The sequence below is a fragment of the Equus asinus genome, chromosome 2, assembly GCF_041296235.1.
Source record: "Equus asinus isolate D_3611 breed Donkey chromosome 2, EquAss-T2T_v2, whole genome shotgun sequence".
NCBI lineage: Eukaryota > Metazoa > Chordata > Mammalia > Perissodactyla > Equidae > Equus > Equus asinus.
In genome coordinates this window covers 82274409-82292143 of record NC_091791.1, presented here as the reverse complement: position 1 = coordinate 82292143, position 17735 = coordinate 82274409, and the positions used below count along the sequence as shown (strand labels likewise).

At 46.2% G+C, this 17735-nt stretch overlaps 1 protein-coding gene across 3 annotated transcripts in view; it reads right to left on the bottom strand.

The window, feature by feature from the left end:
• The window catches only part of GNG4 (G protein subunit gamma 4), a 69759-nt gene that overhangs the window by 18939 nt on the left and 33085 nt on the right, over nucleotides 1-17735 (bottom strand). For all 3 annotated transcript variants that reach the window (XM_070492261.1, XM_014846549.3, XM_070492271.1), the window contains exons 2-3: nucleotides 14572-14685; nucleotides 11190-11298 (exon numbers count right to left, since the gene is read on the bottom strand). In XM_070492261.1, the coding sequence (XP_070348362.1) occupies nucleotides 11190-11288 (99 nt within the window). In that variant the 5' untranslated portion in view covers nucleotides 11289-11298; nucleotides 14572-14685. The remainder of the gene's footprint in view (nucleotides 1-11189; nucleotides 11299-14571; nucleotides 14686-17735) is intronic.

The window sequence follows — 17735 nt, the reverse complement described above, 5'->3', positions numbered from 1 at the left end:
GACACGAACTTCTCTAGCACAGCAGACCTAACTGCACTAAAGCTTGCTGGCTCTGAAGGCCCTATAATAGTCACTGAAGCTGGATTGGAGCAAACTTTGTAATGAAGGAAAATTTTAATTGTGGTAAAATTTACCATCTTAACCATTTTTAAATGTACAGTTCAGTATTGTTAAGTACATTCACATTGGTGTGCAACCAATCTCCAGAACTTTTTCATCTTGCAAAATGGAAACTCTGTATCCATTAAACAGCAACTTCCCATATCCCTCTCTCCCTTTAGCCTTTGGCAATCACCGTTCTACTTTACGTCTTTATAAATTTGACTATTCTGGGTACTCATATAAGTGGAATCATACGGTATTTGTCCTTTTGGGACTGGCTTATTTCACTTAATGTCCTCAAGCTTCACCTGTGTTGTAGCATGTGTCAGAATTTCCTTCCTTTTTAAGGCTGAATAATATTCTGCCATGTGGATAGACCACGGTTTGTTTATCCACTAATCTGCCGATGGACACATAGTTTGTTTCTACCCCTTGGCTATTCTAAATGTTGCTATGAATTGAGTGCATGATTTGTAATCTCTCTTATAGACCCTGATTTCAGTTCTTTGGGATATATCCCCAGAAGAAGAATTGTTGGATTATACGGTAATTCTATTTTTAATTTTTTGAGGACCCATCATACTGTTTTCCATAGTGGCTGCACCATTTTACATTCCCATCAACAGTGCACAAAGATTCCAATCTCTCCATATCCTCATCAACACTTGTTATTTTCTGGGTTTTGTTTTTATTTTAATAGTAGCCATTCTGATGGGTATGAGATGATGAAAAGGTTTTTGACACCAAATGCTGATCTTCTAGTCCCATCTCTCCTGTGGCAGGGCTGGTTGCCACTGTCAGGACCCTTAAAACACAAGAGGGAGTCCAAAGATGCAGCTGGATGGCCTCCCGCAAAGGCTTGTATTCAGGAGAATCTGAAGCTGGTGGAAAAGGCTTCAGTAACTTGAAGAAACAAATCAAGGATGCCCAGACATTTGGGGTTTCAATAGCAGTTACCAGTGCAGTCAAAATGCATCCTGAGGCTGAGTGGACCTCAGCTGTTGCCTCCCCAAAGAACGTAGGGCTTCTGATATCCTGCTGAGCACTTCACCAGGCCTGGCAGCTGTGCAGAGGGCTCACCTCAAGTGCAGCTCCTCTGTGACGCTGAGCTTTCAGCTGACGGACCCTTGCCCGTAAGATCTGAGAGGCAGACAATACTGAAGCGGTCCTGGCAGCTCAGCACAAAGTTAGAGACCTCATGAGGCAAGAGTCTGCAAGAGTCTGGACCCACGCCAAGAAGCAGGGCCTTTGTCTCATAGTCCTGATCAAAGACGGTGTGCCTGCAGGTGGTGTTGTGCTTATTGGTGATGTCTGAGCCAGTGCAGCTGCAGGTTTTCTAGGCCCTTTTAGTAGAACAAAGCGTGTGATGCACACACTGCCTCACATGATCCTGTTTCTATGATACTGATTTGGGTCCTGCATTGAAACGGGCGACTGGGCTGTTTTACGGAGATAGAGTCCACCCTTCAGTGAGACCAATGCCTATAACCCAAGTCATGTGTGGGATCCAAAGACAATGAGACACTCAGCCCCTGCTTGGAAAGAATTCCTGACCTAGTGGGAATCTCCCCACAAACTTTCTTATAGTCTTAATATATATTATGTGTAATTAACACAAATCATGCATTTGGGTATCTCCTTTAGTGAAATTCAATTGTACAAAATGAAATAATTTCGCTGAAGAAAAGAAGCACTACTCGCCTTATATTTAACTTTCTGCATAATTGAGAATATATTTATGTTGTTTAGGACATAAATGGCCACTTGGATAGGTAGAGAATTCTTTGCAAAAGTTTATCATTTTTACAGAATTTTAGGCTGGCATCTTCTGAAGAGAGGTGCAGTATTGTCCAGACTGATATTTCTGCCCTTTGTAGGTGGGGCACTAGTTTAATGATGAGACTTGAGGTCCTGGGTTGGTATCCCCACTTCGTCTCCTCAACTGAGGGCCTCGGTTTTCTTGTCTGAGAATTGGGTCCTGGGATCAATCTCTCAGGGCTGGTGTGAGGACTCAAGCACCTGACACATGTTAAGTTAGGTGTACTTGTCCTAAATGACTGCTTCTCAGCCTGTATATTCATAGGGTTTCTTTACTTTTGAGATTAAGTAACCTCAGCAATATGTGTGTCTCAGGGTTAATCATTTTCTATTATATTCTTTCCCGGAATATGATGAGCTGTTTGGATCTGCAGATTCAAGCCTTTCTTTATTTAATGAACCTTTTCGTATTATATCCCTTAAGAGCATTTTCTATTCCATTTGTTCTCTCTGCCAGGAACATTGGCATCTAAATGCTGGCATGTCGCTGTCAGTCTTCATCTCTATCACCCACTCTCTAACTGCTTTGATCCGACTCTTCACCTTTTTCTCCTGCTTCCCGTGTGGTTTTCTGAAGCCTGTCTTCCAAGTCATTTATTTGGTTTTCTACAGCATACGTTCCACTCTTTGCTCCTTTGAATGGTGTTTCCCATCCCTCTTCAAACTCTTTCCTTAGCTTTTCTACCTCCCTTTTCAACTCACTATTTTACCTCCCCTTTGAGCTAGGGTTTCATAGATTCTCTGTTTATGTTACCTTTTTTTGAGACTATGAAGCAGTTATCTAAAGTTTTCTCTGGCTTTCTGGAAGACTTCTTCCTCAGTGAATGCTTTATTAGTGTTTTATTTGCTATATTTTCCAGGCAGAGGAAGAAAAACCTTCCACATCATGTGAAAACGCAAAAGAGCATGTTACAGCACGGCATATTCAAGAAATTGCTGGAGAAAATATGTGTGGATGAGTGGAAGGGAGTACTAGGAGGTGAGGCTAGAGGAGTATTAATAGTTCCTAAATATAACAAGTGGGCTGAATCCAGAGTCTTTATGCCATGCTACGGAGCTCATACTTTATCCACGGCTGAGTTTTAAGTAGAGGAATACACAGTCAGACTTTTACATTAGACTAATTTAAAGAAAGGAAAAGGATGAATCTGAAAGGGGCAAGACTAGAGGCAGATCAACCACCTATAGCTTCTGCAGTTGGCCAGGCAATAAATGTGACCGTGAGCATGGAGATGAGGGGATATATCACAGAAATGTTCAGGGAGCAAACCTGGTAGGATGTGAAAATATATTAGATATGTGGGATAAAAGACAGTTCTGGGGCCGACCCTGTGGCCGAGTGGTTAAATTTGCGTGCTCTGCTTCGGCAGCCCAGGGTTTCACTGGTTTGAATCCTGGGTGCGGACATGGCACTACTCATCAAGCCATGCTGAGGCAGCATCCCACATGCCACAACTAGGAGGACCCACAACTAAAAATACACAACTATGTACCAGGGAGCTTTGGGGAGAAAAAGGAAAAATAAAAAATCTTAAAAAAAAAGACAGTTTTGGTGTGAGAGGCTGCGTGGATGGTGGTATAACCAAATGAGACAGAGAATACAAAAAAAGACAGGATGGAATAGAAAAGGTCAGTTTTGGATGTGCTGGTTTTAAGGCTTTGGGGGACTGACCAGTAGGCCTTGAGATATATAGAACAAAAGCTCAGCGGTGGGGCTGGAGGTACAGGTAGATAAAAAGTTTCCAGGAGGGGATGAGTTCACTCAATGAGACCCTGACAGATTAAAAGAGAACTGGGCTAGGGATAGAATACTGAAGGCGGAGAGCACTAACATGGCAGGTGGAAATGGAGACGGAGATGAATGACCAGAGGTAGGAACAGAAATACCCTGGAGTAGCTAGCGTCTGCTCAAAGGCGGGGAGAACAGACTCAATTCACATCCAGAGGGGGAACTACACGTTGTTAATTATGGATTGGTTTAAATTTTGAAAAAGAATACTTTGAAGAAATTCTTACCTTGATTCTTAGCTAACCAAGAAAACAGATTTTGATGGATTAGATAGTTAAACGTAAAAAATGAAATACAAGAACTAGAAAAAAATATAGGTGAATGTTTATGTAATTTCAGTGTGGGAAGGCCTAAGTATAAAGCAAAGGAATCCACCAAGAAATAGTGATAGTTTTGGCTGTAAAAATTTAAAACACTGGGACATCAAAAATAATCAAAGACTACATTAAAAGGCAGACAACAAACTGGGAAAACTATTTGTAACATAATACGCAAGAAACTCTTACTAATCAATAAGAAAAAGCTAAGCGCCACAATAGAAAGTTAGGCCAAGGCAGGAATAGGCAATTCACAAAAGAAGAATTTAACCTATGAAATTAGTGTAACCACAATAAGAGTCAATGAAACACACGTGAAAATAATGGGGAATCAGCAATCAGGAGATAGTGCGGCATAGAGGTTAAGAGTGACGGCTCAGGAGTCAGACCCCTGGTTTCCTGTCCCTGTGCTACCACCACTTTCTAGGTGCCTGATCTTGAGGAAGTTACTTAATCTCTACAGAACTCAGTCTCCTCCTCTGCAAAATGGGAATGTTAGTAGTACCTACTCGTAGAACTTTCATGAGAATAGAGTGAATTTAACATAAACTTTTCAGAATAGCAGATAGTAAGCCCTCAATAAATGTTAACCATTACTATTACTATTATGATTATCTATCAAATTACTCTGGCTTGAATGGTTTTGGGGAGAGTTTGAGGAGACAGACACTTACATATTGCTGGTAAGAGTATAAACTGGTGCCACTGCTCAAAGGGAAATTTGCTACCAATTCAAACACTTTAGAATATAATACATCCCTTGACTAAGCAATTTTTAGTCTGTAGGAATTTACTTTAAAGAAACAATGAGATATGTGTAAATTTCATCTCCCAGAGCTTGCTGCATTGCTATTTAAAAAATAATACTAAAAAATTAGAAATAATGGAAATGTCCAAGGATAGGAGACCAGTTAAATAAATTATTGTATATCAGATGATGGCGAAAACAGACATTAAAAATGATATTTTAGGACAGTATTTATTGACCTGGATACAGAATCACAATACACTGTTCAGTGATAAATCAGGTTGCAAAAAGTAAAAAATGTACATTATAACTACAATTTTATAAAAAGAAAAATGTACAAACAGCTAGATGGAGAAACATGAAAATGTAGTGGTTATGGATCATTTAAATTTTCTTCTTTATACTGTTCTATATTTTCCAAAATTTTCTAAGACAAATTAGTATCATTTTTATGAACAGAGAAGTAGCATTATTTTCAAAGCCAAAATCAAAGCTCCCAGATAAAGATCATATTTTCTCACATTCTCACTTCAAGCTCCTGACGTTCTGCTCTTTCTTTGAGGAGCCTTAAGTATGCCACATGCTGGGGTATATATCTGACTCACGCCCGTATATTGATGGCTTGAAAAAAATTCTGAACAGACTAAGTAGAGTATATATAAGATATCTCTCGAGCACTTGTAAATTCAATTTTCCCTGACTAAAAGATGTTTTGATCACGTATTCTCCTTTCTGAGCACCAAATTATAAAACCTCACTGTCAAACAGTAAATGGGAATATTCCTTTTTTCCCCTAAAGTTATTCCCCCTTTTCAAACTGTTTTCTCCAAAATTTTCTTAACTTTTATGGAGAAGGATTGTGAACAGCTGTCATTATCTGTCATGATATAATCTCTTTCCTTTTATGTCCATACCTTTCAGCACTGGTCTGATTGCCAGGTACCCACTTTTGCCGCCGTCTCTCGGGGTTTAACTTTTAGTGCATTCATCACCTGACATTTTTCTTTTCCTTCCCTCGTTTTTTTTTTGGCAGTCTGTAGAATGCAGGCTGATATAGAATGGGTTGATCTGTCAACAGTCAGCAAAGAAAGCCTGTGTTGACAAAATTAATCTCAGCCTAAGGGCAGCCCTTTTAGGCATTGTTAGCACACCCTACAGATGTTTAAGTTTCCTATCAAAGGCCATAGGACAAACGAGAGAGACTGAGTATAATGGTGCTTGGCCGGTTTTCTTTTCCTTTTTTTTTTTGAGCAAGATTAGCCCTGAGCTAACATGTGCCGCCAAGTCTCCTCTTTTTGCAGACGAAGGCTGGCCCTGAGCTCACATCCGTGCCCATCTTCCTCTACTTTATATGTGGGATGCCTGCCACAGCGTGGCTTGCCAAGCGGCACCATGTCCGCACCCGGGACCCTAACCGGCAAACCCTAGGCTGCAGAAGCAGAATGTGCGCACTCAAACGCTGCACCACCAGGCCGGCCCCCTTGGCCGGTTTTCTTTGGTGACTCTGTCAGCTGTTTCCTGGTCTCTGGCCAAGAGTTATTGGTTTGCTCATGGTTGTCCATCCATCTCCACAGCTCACAGCCCATGGGATTGGCCCAATGTCAGTGATTCTTTTTCCTTTGGGGCAGGGGGACAGGGGTACCCTAAGGGGTGGCAAATGGAGAGGCAGCCCCCGGAAGCACTCCTGAGAGCCTGTGTCCTGGCCACTCAAGACCTCTGTGCCTCCCCAATGGGATGACGCCGTCTCTGCCACGGAACTCTTCCCTAAGCCTGCACATGCCGGCTCTGGAGACCATCTTCTCTACTCAAGCCTCTTATACTTTGCTCAGCTCCTATCTGCCATAATTGCTCAACAAATTTTGCCTATTTGGTGATCAATGTCATATATGTACTTTCCTGATAGAATTTTATATTGTTTGAGCCTCTAATGGGTGAGAAAAAGAATATGGCTGTGATGGCATTCTTTCCCTGAGGACCAAAATAGTTTCCAAAATAGTCATCTTTTACGTGCTCTTTACTTCTCCTTTAGGATCCTAAGTATAATTTCCTGGGAGTTTTGCTTTTTGGGAGGCCATACAGGTCCTATGTTGAATCTTCTTTGTGCTTCTGATACGCGGAGAACATCTGCATTCGTTTTAGCAGCTGACGTGGTTCTCAAAGAGGAACCCCCATGTTTGTTGGGAAATGCCATGAGCTTCTGGGCAGGATAGAGAAGAGCTGCATGGCTGCTGGGGGAGAGGATGGGCAGTAATTTGGGGAGAAGACTGAGGGGGAAGGTACTTGGCAAACATTAACTGAATGAAGGCAGGGAGGGGGCAAGAAGGGTGCCAAGGCTGTGTGGGGGAGGGTCTGTGCGCCCAGCTGTGTGGGTGTGAGGTCTGGCTGCAGGCCATGCGGCGGAAGGCCTCCCTTCTCTGTCCCTGACAAAATCTGGAGCAAAGGCTACACTGGCACTAGTGATTTTGTGCAGATGATGTTTTGGAGGGACACACAGGACCTCAAGATGATGGGTATTTCGGCAACATTTTTCTTCCATGCCCAAACCTCTCTGAGTTCACACTTTTACTTTTCTTACCTTGTCAACCCAAACAGCTGCTTAATGTGGTTATTTTTCCCCTTCTCTCCCCCTTAACAGACTTACCCTTTATTCTCATAAGCTGCAAATGCCATCCTTTCTTCCTTCCTTCCCCGCTAGACACTCTTCCAAGCATGGTAAACTACAGAGCCCAGGGGCGGGCTTGCAGGGGGCTGCATACCATGCTGGCCACGGGGCTCCTTTCTGGTTTCTTGCCTGATAGCTGCCCTAGCCTGGGCTGTCCACTGGGTCCCCATCTGTCCTGTTTCCACCTGGGAGCCAGCTCTGTGGGACTCGTAATTGCAATTATTTCTTCCATGGAACCTCCAGCTGTTTCCCCTCCATCTTGTTCTTCCCTCTCTCTGGGGCCCAGTGAAAGGCATTGCACACTCTCCTTTTCCGCATTCTGTCTTCTTCCCCTCATGTGGACCTGGCATTCTCTTCACAGTTTGTATGAGATCAGTGAACTCTATGAGCTGCTCCTCTTCTCCTTCCGTGTGGCATCCCTCTGTCACCTACTGTCCAGGGTCCCTTTCTCCTTCTTCCTCTCCTGAAGTGACTTCTCACCCCTCTAGAAAGGCCACTTCCTCTCCTTGGTGACTCTTCCTCTTTCCTCCCTCCTCAAGGCCCTTAACAAGATCAATTTGGAGTGTCTTTGATGGCTTCCCTTTCTTTCCACATTCTGTTTTATTGTCTGGCTAATTGACATCAATACATACCTTTTTTTTGCCAAGAGTTGAATCAAGTAGATTTTTCTCCCACAGCCCCACTGTGCCCTAAAGCAAGGGGTGTCTAGTGCTTAAAACCATGTGTGAGCTTTACATCCATTAGGATGGTTATTACAAAAAAAAAAAAAAAAGGAAAATAGGTATTCGCAAGGATGTGGAGAAACTGGAACCCTTGTGCATTGCTGGGGGGGAATGTAAATTGTGGCAGCTGCTATGGAAAACAGTGTGGTGCTTCCTCAAAAAGTTGAACATAGAATTACCATCCGATCCAGTGATCCCACTTCTGGGTATATACTCCAAAGAATTGAAAGCAGAGGCTCAAAACTCTTGCAAGCCAAAGTTCACAGCGCCTTATTCACAATAGCCAAAAGGCAGAAACAACCCAAATGTCCATCAACGGATGAATGGATAAATAAAAGGTGCATACATAGAATGGAATGTTACTCGGTCATAAAAGGAATGAAATTCTGACACATGCTGCAATGTGGGTGAACCTTGAAGACATATGTTAAGTGAAATAAGCCACATGCAAAAGGACAAATATTCTGTGATTCCACTTATATGGATGAGGTTACTAGAATAGTCAAATTCACAGAGAGAGAAAGTAGAATAGAGATTGCCAGGGGCTGGGGAAGGGGGAATGAGGAGTTAGCATTTAACGGGTAGAGTTTCTGTTTGAGATAATGAAAAAGTTCTGGAGAAGGGTGGTGGTGATGGCTGCACAGCATTTTGATTGTACTTAATGCTACGGAATTGTACATTTAAAAATGGTTATAATGGCAACTTATATGTTATATGTATTTTACCGCAATTTTTAAAACATAAATAAATGTTCAAAGTTGTGTGAGCTAGAAAAAAACAAAACCAAACCTGTGTGACTGCAGCTACTGCAAGGACGCAGCTCCTCAGGACCACCTCTCCCCAAAGGCACCCGGGATCATCTTTAATGACAAAACTCTGCCAGCTCTGCACGCAACCTGACGGTGCTGTCACTGGCCTGCTCCATGGAATCACCACAGCATCTGAAGATGCCTCCAGGAGGCCCTGCCCTGGGATCAAGGAGCCACATTTCCCTAACAGTCACCACAGGAACAGGACCGCCCACCCCTCTGAATACCATCTGAGTAATGAACTTGGCTTTGAGTTGGCTTACGACTTCTCCTCCTTTCAGAGACTGTGCATGTGCCCTTACTGACTCTTGAAGAGCCCTTCATCCATGGGGACAGCAGGTCCCCACAATGACTCCTAGGGGGGTGACTATCATAGGTGAGGGTCTGTTATTACAGAATTTATCTTCCTTGCCAAAGTAGAATTCACCAGCATGGGAACTCTCCTATTGCCAAAACTAGTGCCCACTGTCTTTCCAGTTCCCTGGCTGTGGAGCTTAAAACTTGGGTTCTAACTCCTTTCTCCCTAGTGTCTCCCACATTTACCCTCTAAGTTCTGCCAAATTTCTTGGTGCATTTGCCTCTCCCATCCCACCTTTGCTCTCTGCTCCATACCACACCCGCTTGCTTCCCCTCTCTGCCTTTCCCCATTACTTCAGCAGCTTCACCTGCCTCCTGGCCTCTGACATCTTTACCTATTGTTGACAGTTCACCTCATGGTCTAGGCTTCACGCCCACTCATTTTTATGATCTGTACCTGTGTACACAGCACCCCCTAAAGCTGCCTTCCCAGCACAACCGGCAGCTCTTCCCTCAGGTTCCACTGCCCAACGTGAGCCATGAGCTCACACCAGCCTTGCCTTCCCCTCCAGTATCAATCACCTCAGAACCAGCTCCCAGCTCCCAGAAGCCTTCTCTGAGTGATATGGAGAGGAGCATTCTGTCCACGTTTATATCCCAGAACCACGCCTAGTGCAGAGTGGGTGCTCAGGGATGGTCATCAAAAGAGTGGGTCTCACCACAGTCCTCATCCCCGAGCAGACGTGGGCCCTGTCTTTGAACCACTGGAGCACTGAACGTCTGCAGCACTCATTCTTAAATCCTTTTCTATACTACTGGGGCTCGCCCTGTTTTAGAATTGTTGGGTTTCCTGCTTCCTCCTCTAGTCTAGAGATCAAGGTCTGTAGTTGGTTCAGTATGTGCAAGATGTAGATGCTCGAGAAATACTGGTCCACTTATACCACTTTGTAGTGTACCGTACTCCTTCCTTGCTTCACATACTGTCATGTCAATTTCTGTGCATGTTTACTGCCTCCTCGCAAAGTGCATGACCTACAGCCCCAGGGGAAGGGGATAACTATCGTTATGGAGGGAGAGGCTGGTGCCATCTGGCCATGACTCTAGTATGAGGAGAGGTCTCAGTGATGGGAGCCTCAAGGACGGACTGCTTGCTCCGCCAACAGAAGGCTTTAGGAGTCTCCCATTGCCCCATGGATTCTGTCTCTTTTGAATCCCAGGTGCCTGGGTGGATCCCTGGCTTTGTGTCCCCAAAGACCACAGATACACTGGACTTGAGTTTCCTGGTGTCAGATTCCTGACGGGGTTCCAGCTCTATTATGGTCAGTGAACCCAGACTGCATTTCAGAGCCACACGCTTTGCCTGGCCTCCTGCTCACTCGTAAGGTGGCATCTGGAGAATAGGTGGCTTCATCTTGCTTCAGCTCTCCCAGCATGAAGAGATCTACGCTTATCAGTGAAATGAACACTGTGGGAGGTGGCTGGTACCTTCTTCACTTTCCCCAAGGGAACATTTGACAAACACGGCGCATGGTTCAATGCTTCACTCCCAATAGCACCCCTGTCAAAATATCCGATGTTGTCTAACCTCAAAGTCATTGGATCAGGCAGAAAAGCTATGATTGATCTCATTGTTAAACTCTTTCTCGCTTATTGGCATGACAACTGAGCTAAATAAGGCTGAGATGAATATGAGTCTATTTTTGGAGACCCCTCACGGAATTCATGCACACTGTGTATTTTGCATCATTTGAATCCTTAGGCACACTCGGGACTCTGAAGCAAACATTCATTTGTAAATGTTACAGCTGCCAAGGTTGGCTGGATGCTCTGCTGGGTGACGTATTAACTCTCCCAAGGCTGCTTTGGAAATGGAAGGAACGTTCTGAGCTGGGTTTTGAAGGGGAGATTGGCTTGTGCGTGCTTACCTTCACTCTGTCCATACAGGCTTCCATCTTCAGCTGCTCCACAGCCTTCCTGGCTTGGGAGATGCTAGTGGTGCTGTTGTTGGACATGCCCTCTTTCATTCTGCTGCCCCTGAAACAGCCAAAGGGAAAGGCCTGCCAGCTCTGCTTTTCTGAAGGAAGGCAGAGCCCTCCTCGGCTTTCTCCCTTCTTCCACCGCCTACAGCTTCTCCGTCCCAGCCCAAGGGCACGCGGGAGCAAACCCTCCTGGGATGAGAGAAAGGAATGCTTTCCTAGTGATGGAAGTGACTGGAAAGAATTCCTCAGCCTGGGGAGAGGGAGTAGAAGGTAACAGATGGTCCCAGAGTACTTTACCACCCCCACGACCATAAGCAATACCTCGACATGTGTATGGTGCTTTGTTAGCAATTAAATCATTCCATACACATTTGCTCATTCATTCCTCCGGTAGCCCATTAAGTTGGCAAAACATAGTAAGTTTTGTTCAGCAAGTACAGATAGAACAGAACTCAGAGAAATTAAGCCAATAGCCAAAGGTTCCACAGCCAAAATTTGTGGTTCTAGAACCCCAGCTCAAAGCTTTGAAGCCTAGCTAAGGACTCTCTCCACTCTCATACGGCTTCCCTAGCAATCTACAGCTCGGGGCACACGTTTCCCAGGAAAAAATTCTTTTATTACTAATTTCAGTTGGCTGTCCTTCTAAAAAGTTTGTAGGCTTTATGTTGGGAGTATGTTTTTAAATAATAATACACACAAACACCCCTATCCTGGGATAAATTTGTTTTTCTAGGAGGAGGATGAAATTCTCCCTGACTGCACATGTAATGATGCCACATGACTGGGAAAAGACCACTGTAACGCTAACTGTCCCACAGGAAAGCATATGCTGTAGATTCCAGCCCCCCCTCTAATGAGAAACTACTCTGATGAGGCCTAGTCATTCACACCTGACAGCCGGGCATGGTCGCACAGGTGACGGTGGCTTCCAATGATGCACAGGGAGGGGTGAAGAGGCTCCCCTGGTATCTTGGTGTGCAGGCCACACTTTGGGAATTTTTTCATGCACGTACTGACTCTCTGGCCCAGATGAAGCATGATGGCAGCTTCATTTGTCCACAGGCAATTTTTGAAAAAATAAAAGTTTCAGGGGCTGGCTGGTGGCGTAGTGGTTAAGTTTGCGCTCTCCACTTCGGCAGCCCGGGGTTCACAGGTTCAGAACTCAGGTGCAGACTGAGCAGCACTCGTCAAGCCACGCTGTGGCGGTGTCCCACATAAAATAGAGGAAGACTGGCACAGGTGTTAGCTCAGCGACAAACTTCCTCACAAATAAATAAATAAAAATTTCCTTGTTATAAGACATGGACCAGCCGCCTAAATCAGAGTTTAACAGGTGTGTGTCCTTACCTTGCAAGGTGTTCCATGGACCTTTGGGATTCTCGAAATCAGTGCTTTAAAAAATTTAACGAGCAAGTGAATACCTGGGGATCTTGATAAAATGCAGATTTTGATTGAGTGGGTTGTGTATGGTCCAAGATTCTGCATGTCCAACAGGCTCCCAAGCTGCTGGTCTGTGGACCACACTTTGAGTAGCAAAGCTCTGAATCACCGAATGTTAATATTGGAAGGGAGCCTAGAGGTTCAAGTCCAATCCTCTTATTTTTCAAATATGGAAATATATTCAGGGAGGTTAAATAACTTGCTTCGCAGAGCTCTCTAGTGGAAGTGGAGGGAAGCATTTCCCCAGGGCTGCTCCCTGCTTGTCCCCCTTCCTCAGCCTCGGGGGACCTTTGGGGCAGCAGTAGGACTTTATCCCATACACTTGGTCTATGCTGCTCTCCCAGGACAGGCTCACTCCTCGAGTGATCCTAACCTTGCCTGACTTGGGAGTGAGATGGCAGGGAGGGGCCACCCTCTGTGGTAGGCAACATAACCCAGGAGAAGGAAATGGCTTTTGCCAACTGGAGCTAAAGACAATTGAGTCTTTTAAAGATCTGACCCCATGGGAAGGTTTCTGAGGTCCTCTCTCCCGCACCTGACCGGGCTCCTCTTAGGTTCTATCTGAATAACACTGTGCCTTTTCAAGACTATCCAGACACCATACTTCTATGTGAACTGATGAGTGTCTGTCTCCCTATACGTGTGTGTATGTCTACCCCACCTTGACTCAAGAAGAAGAAAGGAAGTAGAGACTAAGCAGAGATGGAATGAAGCTAAACATGCATACTGCCTACTGGTCCACCTCTAACTTGACTCTTGGCCTTTTTTTTTTTCTTGGTGGGAAGATGGGCCATGAGCTAACATTTATTGCCAATCTGCCTCTTTTTGCTTGAGGAAGATTGTCGCTGAGCTAACATCTATGCCAATCATCCTATATTTTGTATGTAGGACACTGCTACAGCATGGCTTGATGAGCAGTGTGTAGGTCCATGCCCAGGATCTGAACTTGAGAACTCCAGGCCACTGAAGCAGAGCGTGGAAACTTAACCACTATGCCACCGGGCTGGCCCTGACTCTTGGCTTTTTAGAAGACAAGGTAGAAGAGAAAATAATACCACTGCTCAGGGGATGGGCTCTGTCACCACCATGGTCAGACAGCTTTCTCCTCGAGCATACAGGAATGCACTCACACACAGACAGGCTTCAGAGGGAGGTTCTGATGGGCTGCATCTTGTGGTGCGTAACTCAGCTCAGAGCTGGGGGTGGGGCAGCGCCAGGTGGTTCAATCCCCAGGGTTGCTGATCTGATTTGACTCAGCAGACAGAGGTTAGAATTTCTGGATGAGTGGATATCATCGTGCGTTTTCTGCCATCCTCCCTAACGTGACATCTCCACGAGCTGTGGATAAGGATCGGTTGGCACAGAGCTGCAGTCTGTCTCCCTGGAAAATGCCTGAAAGACAGCTCTTGCCAGCGATCACAGGCCCCTGGCCTGAAGGGACCAACCAGCTCAGACTGCAGGGTGGGAGTGGGGTGGGGTGTTGTGACCCACCCCCCTTTGCCACAGTGAGTTGCTGAACAAAGATGCTTGCCTGAATCACATCTCTTTTCCTAACGGGGAGGACACAGCTTGGTTTCCCAGCCAAGACCCAACAACCCATGGAGATGGCTGGGTTCTCCTTCCCCGCTCCCCCAGAAGGGGGGCATATCCACTCACCTGGGGGATAATGTGAGGTGGTTGGTAATTTGTAAAACAGACCTCATAAGGGCCCTGTATCTGCTATGGAGAGTGGGAGAGGGGGACAGGACAGTGACAATTGCTAGGAGAAGAAAGTGATGGTGTGAGGACCTGGCCACACGTCAAGGATGTGGACAGCCCTGCATCCCTCCAGGCCCACACATGCACTGCTGGCCAAGACACTCCCGGACAGGACACGTCACTTCCTCACCTGCTAAGAGGCAGCACAGGGACAGGCCTGGGCAGGGGACAGGCTGGCGGCAGCAGCAGCAGTCGACAGTCTTCAGAGGAGAGGCCGATGCAGGGCTCCTGCTTCGAGGGTCACCTGAAAGCACAACCAGAGATAGGTGATGATGCAGCAGAAGCCAGGGGTCCCCAAACCATCCCAGCTCCCACAGGGCCTTCCTCACATGCTCCAGCTGTCTCTGTGAGCCTGGGAACCCTCGTGTCAGACCAGAGGGGAGAGGGTGAGCCAAGGGCAGCAAAAGCCCCCAGGCTGACACAGAGCAGCAAGGGGACATCTTGAGGCCACAGCCCGCCCTGGGCCTCCCCCACAACCTGCGTGCCCCCCCCCCACCCCCGCACTAGCCATCCCGGCTCCAGCCAGACCCCTGCCCAACAGAAACAGTTCAGATGTTCTTTCTCACAGAAGATCATAAAAGGTCATTATAAAAAGATACGTCCACTACAGAAAAATGTGAAGATAGAGAAAATTACAGCAAAGAAAACAAAGACTGATTATAACACGTCTCCTCAGAGATATCTACAGTGAACACATTGATGCCTACTAGTCTCACACATATTAGAAATAACCTGATTCCCATCAAACGACATTTAGCACAGAACAGACTTGACCCGATGACTTTAAAGATCTCTTTAAAGCTGGGGACTCTCACTCGAGAGACAAAGAGCCCCATCGGCTCCCTCCAGGAAGGCTGACTCCAGGAGAAAGGGCCCATTCCCTAAGATGCTCCTACAGTGTCCACCTCCCAGGATCCCAATGAACTTGGAGCAAAAGCAAAAGCCAGCCAGGGACCGGTTGACAGTCCTGTTTGCTCCCCAGCTAGAGGGGAATCCAAATTCGTTTTGGCTTGAACTTCGGGAGAGAACGTTTGAAGTGGTGCCTCGTGCGTTTTTCTCAGCCTGTCATGCATTTTCACAAACACCACGTGCCTGCTGTTTCGGATGTGACGGTTCCTTCCCGTCACAGTAATTTGGTGCATCTGAACGCTTCCCATCCCCCAAAAGTTGACAGGCTTTTATGTAGTTTTACCCTAATCTCCTTCCCTATTTTTTTTCTCATCCCTCTGCTATTAGAGAACTTTTTTTCATCTATTCACTCATTTCTTTTCACTTTGCTAATATTGCTCTTGAAAACCATTTATTTCTGCTTTCAAGTCACTGGTTTTTCAAATGGCATGGGATCTCGACTGCTGGTTGGTCTTAGCCAACTTTAGGGGGCCGGAGGGGTCCTAACTGGAGCTGAGGAGGGTGCAGAGGGCCCCCCACCATCTTCAAAGGGAGGGAGAGAGACAGACAGACAACTCCTAGAGAAGAAGCTACTGAAGGGGGCAAGGACTGTCCCACACAGGCAGAGCCTAAACACTGCCCACTGGGAAGGTGACTAAAGTCCGGCTCCGGGAGTCTTCGCTGCCCATCTTTCTGGACAGACACGAAATCCTGGGGGGCAGGGGGCCCAACAAGACAGCTCCGGAACTCCTCTCTCACCTCCAGTGCCGCCCCCACTTGCCGAAACATTCAGACCCACGCAAATCCCTCTTCAGGCCCCGACCTTTGCTTAGTTTTCTAATCTTTGTTCTAAAGTCACATGTGCCCAGGAGAATGTTCTCTACTCTCACTATCTTCACTCTTAAAAGAAAGGCAGCCGTTCCTCTGAGGGCATCCACATCACAGCTCCCAGCAAATGCCTACAAACAATGCTGCAAATGACATGAGGAAAGCTGGGAGAGCACCAGAAAAATAGAGGGGGTGTTGACATTTGCTTTAAGTAGACTAGACCTTTTGTACATATACACATCCTGTCTCAGAAAGAGGTCTAAGGCTCTGTGCAACAAATTCCCCTGACCAGCTCCCAGAAAAAGCGTTCCCTGGTCACAGGAGTTTGAGAAGGGCCATTATTTTCCTCCTTGTTTGGAGGGCCACGGTGCACACCAGCACATTAAAGATCCTGAGGAGTCCTGTTTACGTAACCCTGCATTTCTCAAAATGATTCATCCAGGAATGCCCCGGGTTTTGTTTTTGGGGGCTGAGGGGATGGATACTGGCAGTGCACCTGTGCATGGATCTCCACGCACCTGCTGCCCTCAGCCCACTGCGGCCAGGCCCACCTCTGTCACTGGTTCCCACACCTTGGCTGGTATAGAATCACCCGGGAATTTAACATCACCAAGACCTGGCTCCGTCCCACATCAATGCCCCGGGGCCTCTGGGTTATCTCATAGCTCTCCAGGGCACTCTGACATCCCAAGCTTTTGCACCACTGCTCAAGTCCAGTGGTTCGCAGGCTTTGCTGTGCATCTGAATCACCCGGGGCTTTCAAAGATGAGATGCCCAGATCACACCCTAGACCACTTAAGACACACTCTCTGGAAGAGGGCTCAGACGTCGTGATGTTTAAACTTCCCAAATCTGTTGTGCATGTGACTCACCCAGATCTGACTCTCACTCAACAGATCCCGGTGGCGCCTGGGGAGCAGAGCAGCTCCAGCAGCCCTGTGAGCTTGTTCCACATGCAGTCTCAGGCCCCACCCAGACCTCCTGAATCAAATCTGCATTTTAACCCAAATGATTCGTGTGTATGTTAGAGCTGGACAAGCTCTGTGCTGGACCAGGGGAACCCAGTGCCGCTGTATGCAGGACTCTGAGCCCGAGACTAAGAGACTCTACCGAAGACACCAGGGCAGCAGGAGAGGTGGGAGAGGGAGGGTCGCTGTTCTCCTGACCCTCAGTGTTGTTCCCAGTCCCATCCAGCTTTTGGGCTCCTCTTTTACATGATTTAATTCATTCTGGTAGCTCTTTGAGAGACTGTACATCAGGAAAAGGCCATATCAATTTCTCCTTGTCCATTTGGCATTTGCATAGCATCTTCCATCCAAGGCTCGGAGGATATTTCATAAGTCAACCCCCCACTCTGCCCGGGGCCCCCAGGAAGTGCTTTTGACAGCTTCCCAGGATTGTCACTGTTTCCAAAGTAAGACAAGTTGTTGCTTCCGGCAGGAACTTAGCTCCTAACCAGCTTCCTTGGTCTCGTTGCTGGAAAATACTGCTTTTTAATAGCACTAAATTTTACCATGATGTTTGCAAAAGCTTTTTTTTTCCTAAAGAGAAGAATGTCCTCATCTCTAAACAAAATGC